Source organism: Buteo buteo, chromosome 4 (assembly GCF_964188355.1).
Source record: "Buteo buteo chromosome 4, bButBut1.hap1.1, whole genome shotgun sequence".
In the NCBI taxonomy this organism is placed as follows: Eukaryota; Metazoa; Chordata; class Aves; order Accipitriformes; family Accipitridae; genus Buteo; species Buteo buteo.
In genome coordinates, this window is record NC_134174.1 from 43,447,934 (window position 1) to 43,463,591 (window position 15,658).

Consider the following 15,658-nt stretch of genomic DNA (forward strand, 5'->3'; position numbering starts at 1 on the left):
CTCCTACCTTAGCAGCCTTGGGCTTAACCACTTTCATGAAGGCACCTCTTACCAAGGCTTCCTCTCTCTCCCTCCTGGTTACTTTCCGAGTATCGAGAAATTTCAGGTTTGTCAATTTGTGCAGGACAAAATACCTGACAGATAGCAAAATGCACACAGTTAAAATCCAGTCATAAACAAAGACATACAGACTAAATGACTAAAAAAATAACAGTAGCAATAGACAGCAACAGCCTTTTTTCCTCTCTCTGTTCACCTTTTTCATGCAACTTAGCCTATATAAAAAGTTATAATACTTACTTTACTCTCTCAAATGAAGCTTGTTGTAAGCTGCCCGTAACAATTTAATACTGGGTGGATCAAACAGATAAGAAAATTATCACCATGGGAATGTATGTTCTCTATAGGTATTAGTAAGGTATAAGGTATACCCAGAAATAGAATAAACCAGTAATCGTTTTGAATTGCCACTTTGGAAAAAGGACTTTTGAGTGATTCCAAAGATTCCATCCTTCATTGCAGGGGAAAACCAATCTGAGACATGGAAAACTGCCAGCTATCTTCTCTGAAAGAATTTTCAGTAAACACTCATTTGCCAACACTTCTTCAGATTTTTATTATATTTTCCTAAAAACACGATGATCAGCAACATTAGAGACACGTGAACAGCAAATCAGGGAGGAGTGTAATTTGTCTTCTACCATACATCCTAAAACACCACTCTTTGTCTTGAAAGGAGTGTATGTCAGTGTTCAAAACTCTTAATGTTAAAAAAAAGAATTTGTCAAGAGAAAGCATGGAGAGTTATTCCTGGTCTCTGCTTTCCAGGACTACATTTTGACATGGGCATCATTTGGAAGGAGAATACCAATTTGGTCCTGCCAGAGAGACAAGGTGTCCTTATGGCATATGGATCCCAGCTCAGGATCAAATGCAGAAACACACAGGGAGAGACTATTTTAATGAAAAATATTTTAAGAATTCAAAGTTCTTGTTAGGATCCATCAGCACTATATTCTATTTATCTTTTTTTACTCAAACTACAGCAGATTTTTAGCCTCAGAAAATATCATTGGCTCCTTGCTTGCAGAGGGAGAGAACATGGCAGATCAGAAACAAAGTAAGGCACAGAACCATGGCAAATTAAAATATCTAACCAACTCAAGTACATGTTATTTACATTTAGTCAACCAAATGTGAAGCAGACACTGCAAAGTGAGGGAAGTGCCAGACTTTTCCTGGCAGGGGGTAGAAAGGTGATTGATAATGCTCCCCATGCCTAGCTGCTTTGCATAAAACTCCAGTCAGTCAGAGAGCCTCCTAATCATACCAATCCCTTCTGGCACTGGGAGGAAAAAAATCAAAGTAGTAGAAAACTCTGCCTAACATAACATTTTGAAAAAGAACACACAAGGCAGATTCTAAAAGGTAAGAGTTATCTTATAATACTCTTCTAAAGACCAGATAAACATGTGAAAAGATAAAAGATAAACTGTAAGACTCCCCTTCTACAATCAAGCAAAATTTAATGCTGCAAATAAACCTTTCCATCAAGTATGCCTTTCCTCTGAGGCAACAGCTTCGTAAATTGTTAACGAGTGAACTGAAAATGCTCAGTACTGAAATCAGACAATTTAAATGTGAATCCTCAGTCTTTGACTTTCAATGATATTAGAAGAAGAGTCACTTTACAAAACATATCCTAAGACCATTTATTAAACAACAGCTACAGATCTACAAGACTGACACATTCTCAGACTCCTCCCAGCTTTCCTGGCTGCCCTTCCAGTCCTCCCTGGCATTTTGCTGGCCCTTATCTTTCAGTGGAGGAGAAGCTATCCGTCTTGCATTACTGGCAGAAAAGCTCTGATGACAACAGATTCTTTCAAATGAAGACATGTACAGAAGGAAACAATATGTCAAGAGTGAAGAAGAGTGAAGCTAAAAACAAGTAAGGACACCCACTAAGTGTAGGGTGAGAAAAGATGAATATTCAAGTGAAGAAAACATCAGTATTAGAAAATCAGCAAATGTTTAATGATGGAATGAAATATGCCATTGAAAAGCAGGCTGCAACAAAAATGACAACAGACTAAGACAGCACTGTCATCTATGCTGACTTTGGATCACAGCCCTAATGTCAGTCTCTCAATCATTTCAAAAGAGCTTAAAATTATAATAGCATTCCTTGATACAAATGTATTTTTTCATTTTTAAGCCATCCTGACTCCACTTCAAAAAGCAGAATTAGCACCAGTACTTGCGAAATCCAAAAACAAAACCAAAAAACCCTACCCATGTAAACTAAACACAAGCAAACTATACTACAAGTCACAGGTTTGGGGTTAATTTTTTTTTTTTTTAAACTTGCACAGCAAATATTAAAAAAGTAAGCCATAAAGGTTATCCCACCAGTAGAACAAAGGTATATCAGTGATTAATTCTTTTAAAAGGTGATTCAAAATACCATCACATTCATATTCCTTTTACTAAACATGGGATAAAAAGAATCTACATTATATGAAAATAATACGATAATTTTTTATTAAATGGATGAAGAAAATCATCAGGCTTCCTGGGTATATTTTAGCTAGAAATATGAAGATGCAGCTTCAATCTAAATGTAACACAAGTTTGCCATAAAAAATACAGGAAAGGATTACCAAAGCCCTGGAATGAACACTTTACAGTATCAATTCAACCCTTGTAAATTTAATCCAGGGTTATTTGTTGCACAAAATCTCTTTACTGTGATGTATGACTTAGTTACTAAGGTTATCACAGCAGTATCCTAAAGTTGCATAGTACATAAAACATTTCAGTTAACAATGCAGGGAGGTTAACTCCCACAGATAACCTACTATCAGAGCATTAGACCAGATGACATGCCTCTGTCAGCTTTCAGGAGCTATTGATGGTTCAATCAGTTTGTTTTGAAGGTAAAGTACAACAAAAGGGCACTAAACTTATTCAAACTGTCAACAGGGACTATCTGGAATGTTGCTTGCAGGTAAGTAATTTTGGGTGTTTTAAGACTATTATCAAACACCAATGGCTGCACAAAAAGACAGCTACTAATAACACAGAATGCAGCCATCGTAAAATACCTTATGGCAGGTACTAGGATCCATAAATTGCATGACACATTGCACCTGTTTTAGACTTGTAAAATCACCAGTTAAGAGAACACTGTTTAATGAAGAAAGATCCATCTAAATTTTACATTATACGTTTAGCAAGGTTTATTTTAGGTTAGAGGTTGGGGGGCAGGGTCTCCCTGCCTCCCCCCCCCCCCCCCATTTATTTTTTTAATCATTCTGAAACTTAGCACTGCTCCATGTGCTCTGAGACTACTGTTACTGGGTTTTAACATCTTTGCAGTGGTGTGAAAAAAGGTTATTATCTTCAGTGATGAAGATAAAGGTGAGCTCCAGAGAGAGAAAAAAAATGAGAGACACCAGGAAGGTGCTTAGAGATCCACTTATCACTGCCTGTAAACTGATCTTCTAATTCATGATGGATTAAGGAAATTAACTATGTAAGTAAAGCTGCATCTTCTTTTGTCCAGAGTCATCTCTCCTGCCTTGACTCACTGCCAAGAGTCCTGTGAAAATAAGCTAATAACAGATATCCACCACACACAAACAGGAACACTCAGAGATGGAAAAAGACCAGAGAATATCGCATTTCATGTTATTTCAGTCTTAGTTAAGTGAAAATGACAATGAAGATTAACAATTCATTTACCAATTTTGTAAGTGTTGCATGTGATTAGTATTATTTTAGCAGTTTTTACACAGACCTGTCAAGATATTGGAAAAGAAGGACAGGCTTGAGAGGGCATTTGCAAAGGAATGCGGTGAGTTCAGGATTCAGCTGCTATTGACATTGGCAAAAGCTCAATGGGGCAAAGTTTTCCTTTGAAGAAACATGGAGTTCAGAAAGGGACAGAACAAAGACAGCTTTGAGATCAGCTATTGCTATTTATTAAACAACACACGACTCTAGTTTTTATATAAAGAATTACTGTCTCTGATACTGACTCGCTCTACAGCCTCTAACGAATAACAGACTTGTCTTAACTCTGCCTTACAAACACAGAATCTAAGACATATCAGTTACCTTGCAGGTATATTCTGTGTATGTTTCTAGTTCTCTACTGTGCAACAGTCATTACTTAAAAAATAGTCCTTGGGTTATTCCCTCACCCCCAAAAAATATCAGTGATGGTTCACACAATCTTACAAGAAAGATTCACAGGTGAAGCAAAAGAGTTCAAAGAGAATGTGTAAATGTTCCTTAAAGGATCAAATGGAAGAAAGGAAGAAATCCATTTTAAACATATGCAAGAAATTTGTCAGTCCTGATCCAAAACACACAGGTGTAAATAACTTTATGTCAAGTCCTTATTTTTGTTAAATAGCTACTGGGTAACTTCATTCTGATCTATTTTTTCAGTAGCCATTTAGGTTCAGGCATAAAAATTCCTTCAGCTTTAATGAGTTTCGGTACACTTGTCCTTACTATTATTGAACAGTTCTAGGAAAGTTTTATTCTAGAGCTGTGAACACCATAACAAAACAAACAAACAAAAAAACCAACAAAGAAACAAAAAACACAACCACCAAAAACAAACAAACAAAATAATCACATAATATCATAGCATCTAAGGGCCTTGATTCATTTATTACCTCCCTTGGAAAAGCAGACAAGTTGTAGAACATGATTGGTCTCCTGATACTGAAAGATAATGGCATCACCCGTGAGCCACGCTATAAGAAAATCTTAAAAGTGGCAATAAATTACTTTGGGAAATAAAGTTTGGTTGGGTTTTTTTTCTCCCTCCACTACAAGAAAAGTATAGTAAATTTGTATATGTTAGAGTTTCAGAGAAAATAAACTCTTCCACTGGACCTTTACTGAAAGACTATGGTGAGAACTAGATTCTGTATGGTCCTTTATTTTGTACTTTTACTAACAAAAACTGGAATATAAAACTGTACTATATGCGTCAATATTTAAGTTTAAAACTCAAAATTAAACTGGCACTGAAAAACTGAGAAATACTTGCCCAGAAGAATGCAGAAATGTCTAGCTCTACCTGTATCGTAACTGCAACATGCTCTCTGTTTCAGAAAGTGTTTACTTTCATTTTTCTATTTTCTGTGCTATTGTATTTCCTTTATTTGACAATCATAGAACATAAAAATAATATACCTATTTCAAACTTTGAAGGGCTGATTATGCTCTCAGTCACATTATTGTAAACTAGAAATAATAAATAACCTGAAGTTGGCAAAGTTACATCAGCATTCAAATGGGGAGAGATAAAAACAAAAATCAGAAGGATTGAGCAAACATGTTTATGACACTGAACTAGACTGTCTCCTGTGATTGTTTCTTCTGCACCACCAAAAAGTTTAACCCCCTACCCCCACCCTTACCCCACCAAACAGCATATAGCTGGCTGCAGAATTTCCATCTGCAAAAAAACTTTCTCAATACAGAGTTAAGGAAGCCAGGTCATGAACTTAAACCAACATCTTCCAGAACACGGGGCATGACGTTGGCATGAGGTATATTAGAGGATCACATAGCCTCTGTGCAACCTTGGCACTGCTTGGTGATGACCATGTAATTCTGAGGGGCTCTCAAGTCACTCAGAAATCCAGACCGTCTCCTAACACTTTAACATCCTCTGCTCTATGTCAGTGTCTCAAACAGCTCTATGAATTAGAAAAATATCTCTCTATCCATATAACGATAATTATAGTTATGTCTTGACTAACCGTGTTAGTATGGACAAATTGGGTGTTATGGACTTCAATTTATTTGGCTGACCAAAAACATTATAATAGCCCTTGCTTATAAACCCTTACAGTAACTAACCTCAGATGGAAGTTGTGTGGCTATTTGATGTCTATGAAATACAAGTTTTTTTCTTCCAGGTACTGTAGAAATGACAATGCCTCATGCAAACAGTGAAGTAGTACAGATTCATAGATTGTACAGTTGTAAGGGAATACCCTAATCATCTCATTAAATACATAAAAAATATATACAGAAGTACCACAGGCTTCAATCCCTCCTGCTAAAAGAGACCCTCCACAGTAAGTTCACTGATATTGACCAAGTATATTAGTATTATTTTCATTACTGAGTGAGGACTTCTAGTCTTCTATTGCCTCTTGTATACGTATTTCTGTATTTATATTACTATCCAAATTCAATAACAAGACTATTTAAAATAGATGAGAAGGTTCTGTCTCAAGTAGAAAACCAAACCACTAAAACAAAACAAAACCGCAATGAAACAGAACAAAACTGCAAGGAAACTGAAAATGCTGTAAGAGGACCTAGCACTCCACAGAATCAAACCTGTGGGATGGGAATTGCTGAATTAGCTTGAAAAGTTAATCCATACAAAATGCATGCACTTCCTTTCTTGCTGTTATATCTTATGAGGACTTCATAAGGTTATCACCATTTGCTCCCCCTGCCAAAGACAGCATATCTAGTATATGGACTTTTAAGCTAATTTAAAATAAACTCAGGCATTTGTTTCCACTTGCCCTTGTTTCCATGTCAACAGCACTTAATGAATGCATCATTCCAGGAAATGTCAATAAGGAGCAAAGAATGAACAAGCACTGAAAACTTCACACATGGCATACATCCTTCACAATATCGCTTTAATGAAAATAGGTGAGGTCACCTGCAGCATTCACAAATGCTTTGTAATACATTCTGACCCAGATGATTTTTCACAGTTCAGTAACACCACGTTTGAAGTTTTCACTGCAAACAATACACCCACAAAACTGACCAAGTGCAGGTACAAGAGAAGGAACCACCAATTATTGTGTTGACTTCTGTCACTTTGATCTCCAGGTCATGACCTTTGCTTTCACACAATCTTCAAAGTAGAGATTGTAGAATAGGTTATTTTAGAGGAAACACTGTTTTGCAAGCTGTTTTTCAGTGTTTCTTGCTTTCTGTTTGAGCCAAAAGCTTTTAAAACTTTCCTATCACCATTATATTTTAGATATTCTGTTTTCCCTTGCCATCACACCCAAGATATCCCTTTGCAAAATATCACTTCCCAAATATGGAAATCTTAAAAAAATAAGATAAAAAGTAAGAATTTATAGCACTTCCCCCCCCCCTCAAGAATGTAAAGCCATTTTACAAATTATGGAAAAAACATGAGTTTTTTAAATGAACAAAACAAGTTTGCTTATAAAAATACCACAGAAGGGAAGTTTCCATTTTCTTTTCCTAAGTAAAAATTACAATAACAAACATAAAAGTGTTTTCATCAATTTGTTCTCCTACACATTTGAAAGGTAAGGAGGAATAACAGGGATGGGGGGGAAAAAATAGGTTCTCATTTTTCTTTTTCTAAAAAAAATCCCGCTCAAATGTTACTATGTTTCTGGGGGGGGGGGAAGATCTTGAGAAAAAGTCATAACAATGGTTTTGGTATAAAACCTATTTTTAATGAAAAACTAGGGAAAAGCTTTAGTATTGAAATTGATAGAAATAGTATACCAACGGATTACCTGAAGAACCAGAATGTAACTTCTTGACAAAAAGCATAGCTTTATACATTTTCCAAGTATTCCTGATAAAATCTAATTATTTTTAAAAGACGTAATATTACTTTTTATCTCTGTTACTAATATCACAGTAAATCACTGGACCTTGAGTTTTTAAAATTTTGATTTTCCATATATTTTTAAGGTTGAGATTTTAGGGGTTTTACAGATCTTTTCAGTTTGTTGGAATGAAAAGATTAAGTAAAGCTTTGATTTCTAGCACCTTCTCTTTCTGGTTGAGGAACTAACTAGCCTGAACTCTAATTGAACTCAGTAGGAATGAAATTAAGGGTCAGTGAAAAATGAAGCTGTGGTTCCAATAGTCACTGCAAAAATTTACAAAAAGTTCCTATTCAGAACAAAACAAAACCAGTTAAAGCTTATGGTAAAGCAAAATGTTCACATAATTCAGGTTCACTGAAATGCAATCTTTTGATGCTTTCTGTATGACAAATTTTCTTGAGTTACTTCAAACCATTAAAAAATGCTGCAACTGGCCATTGCAAATGTTTGCTTTTGAGATTCAAAGCGATACATTTGATAAAATACAAATACTTTCTCATTCAGGATAGCTTGCTGCTATTGAATTTGTGAGATAAACCTGTATGTTTGGGGGAAGGAAGAAAAAAGTTGTGTCCAAAATGCTTCAGAACATGTATTCAAAACTCTGAATTAGCTATTCAGAATAAAATTAGCATAGTACTTTTAACCAGTTCCACCATGTACTTGAATATATTCCCCTAAAGAGAAATAAATAAATAGACAGATAGACAGACAGATGTTTTTGGTTTTTTGAGTCTAAACTTGTCTGGCAAACACATTTCATGTAATGTAACAAATAATTACAGAAAGGTATCAGGAAGCTTTCACTATAGCAGCAGAACCATAAATCATTCAACTAATTAGAAGTCCATCCTTCTTTCTTAAGAGAGCTTTAAGTAACCTAGTTTATATGGAAAAAATACCCAGGTTTTTGAAAAATTGAGGGGAAAGAAAATGGAAGCAATGTTGCAGTTTCCAGCAGATGCATAAATACAATCACTTCACAGTTTGACACAGTGGTTTGCCACGATGTGACCTAAAACTACCTTGACCTTCCTGAAATCAACATTTTTGCATTTAAAAGAAACAACAGACATGCTTGTTTTGATGTATGGCTGTATGACGTATTATAAATATTACATCACATAACCACAGAGGATGTCAATCAATAAAGAATTTTTTCAGACAGCACTAAATGAACCATGGGTTCTTGCCTCTGAATGGCTCCTTTAAAGTACTACTTTTGCTTAAATGATTAATAGAAGACATATTGTCAGAAAACATACTTAAAGTGAAAAACAGTAAACTGTAGAAATATCATTCATTTTTTAAGCAATTCTCTAGTGCAAATGCCACATAAATTTACATAGAGACAGCACTGTTAGACTCTCATAAGCTGGAAAGTAGGCATACCTTCCACTTAAGTGTGAAAGCAATGGGAAAATATTTTATTAAATCGAGGTTACTCGACTTGGAGAAAACCAAAATGCTAGAGCTAAGATGGATTCAAAAGTTAAATTGTTAGAAGGTGAAAGTCTTTAGGCTAGTGATAACCTAGAAATCCTTCTGGAAAATTTGGAAAAAAGAAAAAAAAGTGTATGCACACTTGGGACAGCTGTGCTGCTGTTTCAACCTACAGCATGTATGAGCAATAAACTAGGGCATTGAATTTGTGCCACTTCCCAATAAACCTTCTTTTAGTCTCTGCCACTTTGTATTGTTTTGTCTTAACTCCTACAGCAGAGTTCGGATTACATGAAGATAAAAATCAGAGTTTTATTATATAACTCTGAATACTGCAGGTGGTCTGCTAATAAAAAGTAAGCTCAGGCTTTGCAGGGTCGGCAGCATGGTAACCAGTGCTGCTTGGCTCTGACTTGCCTCAGCCAGCCATCTTCAGATGATGTGAAAAACACCAGCACGCACAGACTGAAATCTTGTATCAGAGCTGAGCAAGGATAAAGAAATCCAACGACTTTTTTTTTTTTTAAATAATCAATGTCTCACTTGCCTAAAGGTTGTAACTATGAAACTTATGTCACTTCAGCAGACATTCTGTAAGTTTTGGATCTATACTCACAGTCATCATCAGTCACAAGTATTTTTATTTTTTAAAAAAATAACCTTTGTAATTTTTAGCAACATTTTAGTTGGATCAGTTGGACATATAGTATTTTATCAGGCTTCCATATTAATTTCCAGATGAGCTTTTGTGTAATCTAGTTCATTAAAATTATTTGAATCTAAACACTAACTGCTCTGAGTAAAGCAGCACAATATAGGAGTACTTTCTTCTGTGTTCTTTAATAGTGCCTTGATAACTATAGTAGAAAAAACTCATCACCTTAATCGAATGTTAGCAAAAGACAATGCAACTGGCTACCTAAGCGTAGCGATTTTTTTTTTTATTGACTGTCACCCTTAGTGTATGTAAATGTTGCCTTATGTTGGCCTTAAAGAAGGAAAGGCCGTAAGTAGGTACATATAAGCACCCACATTCACGAAAGCCTCTGCACACCTGCTCAACTCAAACATGTGCTGTACAGCACTAAAATATTTCTTGAAATATGGTTCCTGATGGCGATCCCGCTGAAATGGGGTTACTCAAATTCTCAGGTGTTTCATGGCAGAATATGCCACAGTGCTTTAAGAATAGAGTAGTTGTTTGTTTGAGATTCTGAGTTGATTTTAGTTCAATATTTTTCTGGTAATAAAACAAAACTGACATGCCTTATCATATCTACAAGTGAAAACACTAACCTGTACCTCTGGTAGTCATCTTCATCTTTTTCTTTGCAGACCAGTTCATTTGGGCAGGCCATGTTTCCAAGCAAACTGAGATACTGTAGTGAGGGCACTACTTCAGCCAAATGGTCCAAAAGGCTTTCTAATTCTGTTATGTGTCAAAGGTTGTGGGTTAAGGATTCAATAACACTAATGAAAAAAGCATTTAGAGTTGCATCACTGCTGATTTAAACATACATTTCAATAACTGACAATCAAATTTAGTATGGCATTTGGGAAAATGTCACATTAATTGTTCCAAGGGCAAACAGGGATAAACTTCAGTCAGTTTTTTGGCATGGAATGAAAGAATTTGGCTGTTTTGTCATTCTTTTCTCCTCCTTTCTTTCCTAGGTGGTTCACTACAAAACATTAAAACTTTGACAAAATGATGGATGCTGTGTGGTAAAATGGCTAGCAATTGCTGGAGCCATGAAACTTTTCCAGCATGGAAACAAACAGTTAGTTTCACAGCACATTCATCACTAATATATTCAGTCCACTGGAAAATGAGGTTTTTTTAAAAAAAAAAAAAGTCAAACTACAACAAAACACGTTCACTCCCAGCATATAAATGCTTTGAGTGCCACAGCAACACACTCATAATTACTCAATTAGTATATGTGAATTAATGCTTCACTAAGTGCAACTTAAAGACTTCAGTGTTTCAAGTATTTTATATATGAAGCTTTAAAGTCTTGTAAAGCATAAAATTTTTCATTAAAATAGCCTTACATTTTAGTGTTCATGAGGCTTTTTAACTATATTCCTCAGAACAAAAATAATCATGATACACCTTCAATATTGTAAACTATATTAAAACAAACGAGTAAACAAAGGTTAAACTGTCTTTTAACCACTGCAATATTGGAAATCACAGCTTAGATTTAAGCATAACAACAATATTCAACCGTTTGCACCCTGTTGACTGATCAAATAAAGCAAATCATTTTGTTAAAATACAGTGTGACAGTCTGTAAGACACAAACTATACATTCTTATTTACTTCAATTTACATGCAGAGAAAAAAGCATGATTCTCAAAAAAGATGCCACGCATATGCATGCAAAAAGTTTTCAATGTTTAAAAATTGACTGACTTAGACAATAGAAATAATTATTCAAAACCATTAAAGGGCATTTCATTACTCTGTTTTTATCCACTCCTGCTGTTAGAGACCACAACTATTATTTTAAATCCTCAGTTCACTTGTGTTGCTATTATTTATACTTGATTTATGTGTTTCTGTTATCTTTGTTATTTTTAGCTGATGGAATTTACTTTATTTCTTCACCTCAATATCTTAAGGGCAACAGAAGCAATACAGAATGGAAAGAGCAGCTTCATTGTTAAAAATGTGGTCTTCCTTTTGTAAGCCTGAAATTTTGTTTTATTTCCAAACACACATGAAGATCATGCTGAAAATTACTAATTTTAATATATTAAAATCAATGTATCTATACTCATAGTTCACATTCTGTCCCCTAAGGTCTGAGGAATCATACTCAAATATTTTGCATGAGTGAGAAAAAGGAGGGTTTGAAGTTAGTTCTATGAATTAATTTAAAAGGTAAAAAGGCTAACTTTTGATTTGGCAAAGCCACATTATGGAATGCTATATGCCAGTAAGTAATCAGCCAAACCCTAAGAAAAATTCTTTTTGTAGCACCATATAATATAAATCATCTTTGTTAGCCAGGATGAATTCCCAACCAAAATTTGGTGCCAATTCTCATTTTCTCATATCTGGACCTCAAGCTCATACATAAACTTTTTCATGGCTCTTTCAGGAAGTATGTGACTGTGATGGGAAGGTCACAAACTTTTTCCACACATGTTCAAGTGAAAGGCTTTTAAAAGATTTCCTAAGGCTTTTAGAGAAGTTCTTGAATCTGGCACCCTCCCTCAGCCAGGAGAAACACTTAATTTCTTGCAGGACTGCTTAAGTTGCAAAAAGGTTCCCTGAGAGAAATTGTTTATTATTACAAAAGACAGTTATTTCCATAACAGCTGTCACACACAGGGAGTTAGCTATTGCAAGGCTTAGATTGTATCTGGCCATTTCCTATTGAAAGGAGAAAAAACCCAAACCAACCAACCAAACAAAAAAAACCCAAACCAAAACCCAACCTTTTTGCTTCTTCTATGGAGTAAACATGCAGAATTATTGCTTGTCAATCCAGTAGAGCTTTTTCTCAGGCAGAAGCTTTTCTCCCCAACAATTTGCTGAATGTGGAGTATGACATATTCTAACTCCTATCTGACCATGCAGACTTAGGGGTAAATATAAAAATGTATTTAGATATGTAATGATGAAGAGCAGTGTCAGCTTAGATTTGCAAGAAGTGTAAGACTATGCATCAAAGTCCTACGGAAAGTAAAAGGGAGAGACACCAAATTCACTAAGAGTTTTGGGTAAATAACAGCAGTTGATAATCTGCATCTCAAAAATCTATATCTCCCCAAATTTGGAAATTAGTGTCTAGATTCTAATATCTCACATCTAAACCCTGAGCACTGATTTTAGATGCAGAAACACCACACCCCCCCCCCAAATTATCTCGGGCAAGGATAACTGGGAATAACGCACAGACCTCTTACTGCACAGTTCTGTGTGAGACTTCCCCTGACCTTTTCTCTGTTATCATTTACTCATCTCCCTCTAATGAAATAGATATTTAGCATCCTAGCATTATTTCAATTTCAGCTGCAACAGAAACATGTGCACAGGACAAACCCCAAGAATTGGACATAATCACTTCAAAAGTAGAAGGTCACTAATTCACAGAAAAGTTGAAGCTTTGCAGGCTTAGAGAGTCCCAAAATAACAGGACACCAGTGACACTTGAGAACAAACCAACCTGTGGCTTATGATAGTCAAATCTTTTGTGCCAGAATCAGCAGTTATATCATAAATAAAATAATTAAAATTTCTGCTCTTTGGGACTTTAACTATCTTTTCTCATCCCTCTTAAAAACAAAACAAAATGCAAGGTACAGATTATTTTCCCAAGCAGCCCCATCCACCTGCCATCACAGTGATTCTTTACAAAGCATGTAGGAAAAACTAAATGATATCCTGTTCAAATTCTAATGATTAAGTGTTTCTCAGAGATGAGTCGTAAGTCATGGTGCACCTCTAGCGTACTCTTTAGTTAATTAGCATGTCATATACTTATTTTAATCACAATACTGGAACTATACAATGCCACCAAAAGTGTAAAGTCTTTCTAAAACAATGCTAGGAAAATACAGAGGGAGAAAATCAAAAGCAAGTCTGAAATTTTATTGCCAGCTTCCTTTTTATTGTTTATTGTTGCAGCCTAAGGAGTGCCATACTGGTGCAATCAGAGCCAAAGAGCTGCAAAGTCCTGCTGCGCCATTTCTAAGACCAATTTCAGCTCCATTCTCTCCAAAAAACAAAGCCACAATTAAATCCATGGACAGTGCTAGTGAAAAGTTATTTATTTATTTAAAGCAGTGTGACAACAGCCCTGAACAGATCTTTCTGAAGACAGTGTCACTGGTCACCAGGTGAATGTGTAACAGTGATGCAAATACTTACACTATAGTCTATTGTTTGAAAACTGGTTTAAAGTGTCACTGTTATGACAATTAAAGTGCCTTAGTGTAGCAATCCATCTCCTAATTCAACAATGTCATCATTCCCAATCTATTAATGCCTCTCTTTCTAACAGACGTTGACTAAAATAAAAATCTGCAACAATAAAAATTTTAAACTCTTCAGCTCTTTATCTCACAAGCTAAAACATTAATTCTCAGCAATTATACAACAATGGTCCTCTCCAAAAACACAACATGGCCTCCATGAATAATTAACATACTAGACATACTTTAAAATTTCATCCTCATCAGAAGACTATACTGACTTCTTACACTATTTCTAGTATTAAATTAGGGAAACATTTACAAGAACTGGGTACCTCTCCGTCAGATAAACTTTTTTAAGCTTCTTCATTATGTTACACTTATGTATACCACACAGGCATATTTACAGTAGACTGTTCACAGCATACATACACACAAGCATACACAACCATGTACCTGTATCTTCTGTTCAGAAAAACAAATGCTACCAGCAGCACTGAGACATTAGCAACAGAATTACTTGGAAAAATATAGTACTATGGTGGGTCGAGGTAAGCTGCAGAGCAATGTAATTTTTTGCAAGTTTTATGCAACCAAAAATATCCCACAAATAAGTATGTTCCGACTTGTCTATTTTCACTCACTATATGGTACCCAATACCATAGTTTTGGAGGTTCTCCTGAAGGCAAAAAGAACAAGCAAAAGCACAAAGCAAATTATGCATCTCCCTTCTCTGGCTAAGAATTAATGGTCTATGCAAGTTTATAACATTTTTTGTTTGTTTTGTAGAAAATTGTGAAGCCTGGATTAAAATTCTAGTGCTAGTCAGGACTACGGCCCCTTACAAACCATTCAAAGATTAGTTCCACAGTATTCAAGACTACTGCCAAGGAAGAATTGGTGTGATTCAAAGTTAAATTGTCCCCAGGGAATATTACATTTGAACAAGGTCAAAGTTGTAAACTCTGAGTGGATAGTATAATGCCACTTCACTTAGTCACTTTTAGGAGAACCTTACAAGCAGGGACAGCCATTTTGATGCTAAGCTGTGTCTTGTGACAGCCAGTACAGTAAAAAGACCATTCTGCTATACTAGATGATGTCTCACATGTTCCACTATTCCAGACTGTTGTGGTTTAACGTGGTTTAATACTGAAACCAGGACACAGACCTCTATTGTCAAGAGTCTTTTTAACTGTGTTCTTCCACTAGTCCCTCCAGCAGATTTCCAGGGCACAGACTACATGAATCCTTTACAGAGCATAATTTAAGGGTCCAGCTCCTTTAAATACTGAGGACTGATGCTGGTCATCCCCAAACTCCATACTGTTTCCTCTCTTACCAGTATTCTTGGTATAACCATATTTACGGTTGTTCTTCAGGGACAGCTGGTCAAACCCATGCAGAAAGACAACCTTTGCTAACAGTTTCGAAATGAAATTATTCTATATAACTGTATACAAATGCTATGCTAACATATAACTGTCCAAATAAACTAGCCTACACATATTTCCTATCTCACGACTCAATTATAGTTTGCATATAGTTTGAAGTATGCAAGAGAATCTGGGTTTTCTTTCTGTAACCTTTTTCTCTGCCAGCAGTTCTTTTTACTAGTCACACA

At 35.6% G+C, this 15,658-nt stretch overlaps 1 protein-coding gene across 1 annotated transcript in view; it reads right to left on the reverse strand.

The window, feature by feature from the left end:
* LRMDA (leucine rich melanocyte differentiation associated) overlaps positions 1–15,658 on the reverse strand; it is a 701,183-nt gene that overhangs the window by 289,044 nt on the left and 396,481 nt on the right. Inside the window, exons 4-5 of the mRNA XM_075025695.1 lie at positions 10,401–10,540; positions 8–134 (exon numbers count right to left, since the gene is read on the reverse strand). Coding sequence (XP_074881796.1) covers positions 8–134; positions 10,401–10,540 — 267 coding nt within the window. The remainder of the gene's footprint in view (positions 1–7; positions 135–10,400; positions 10,541–15,658) is intronic.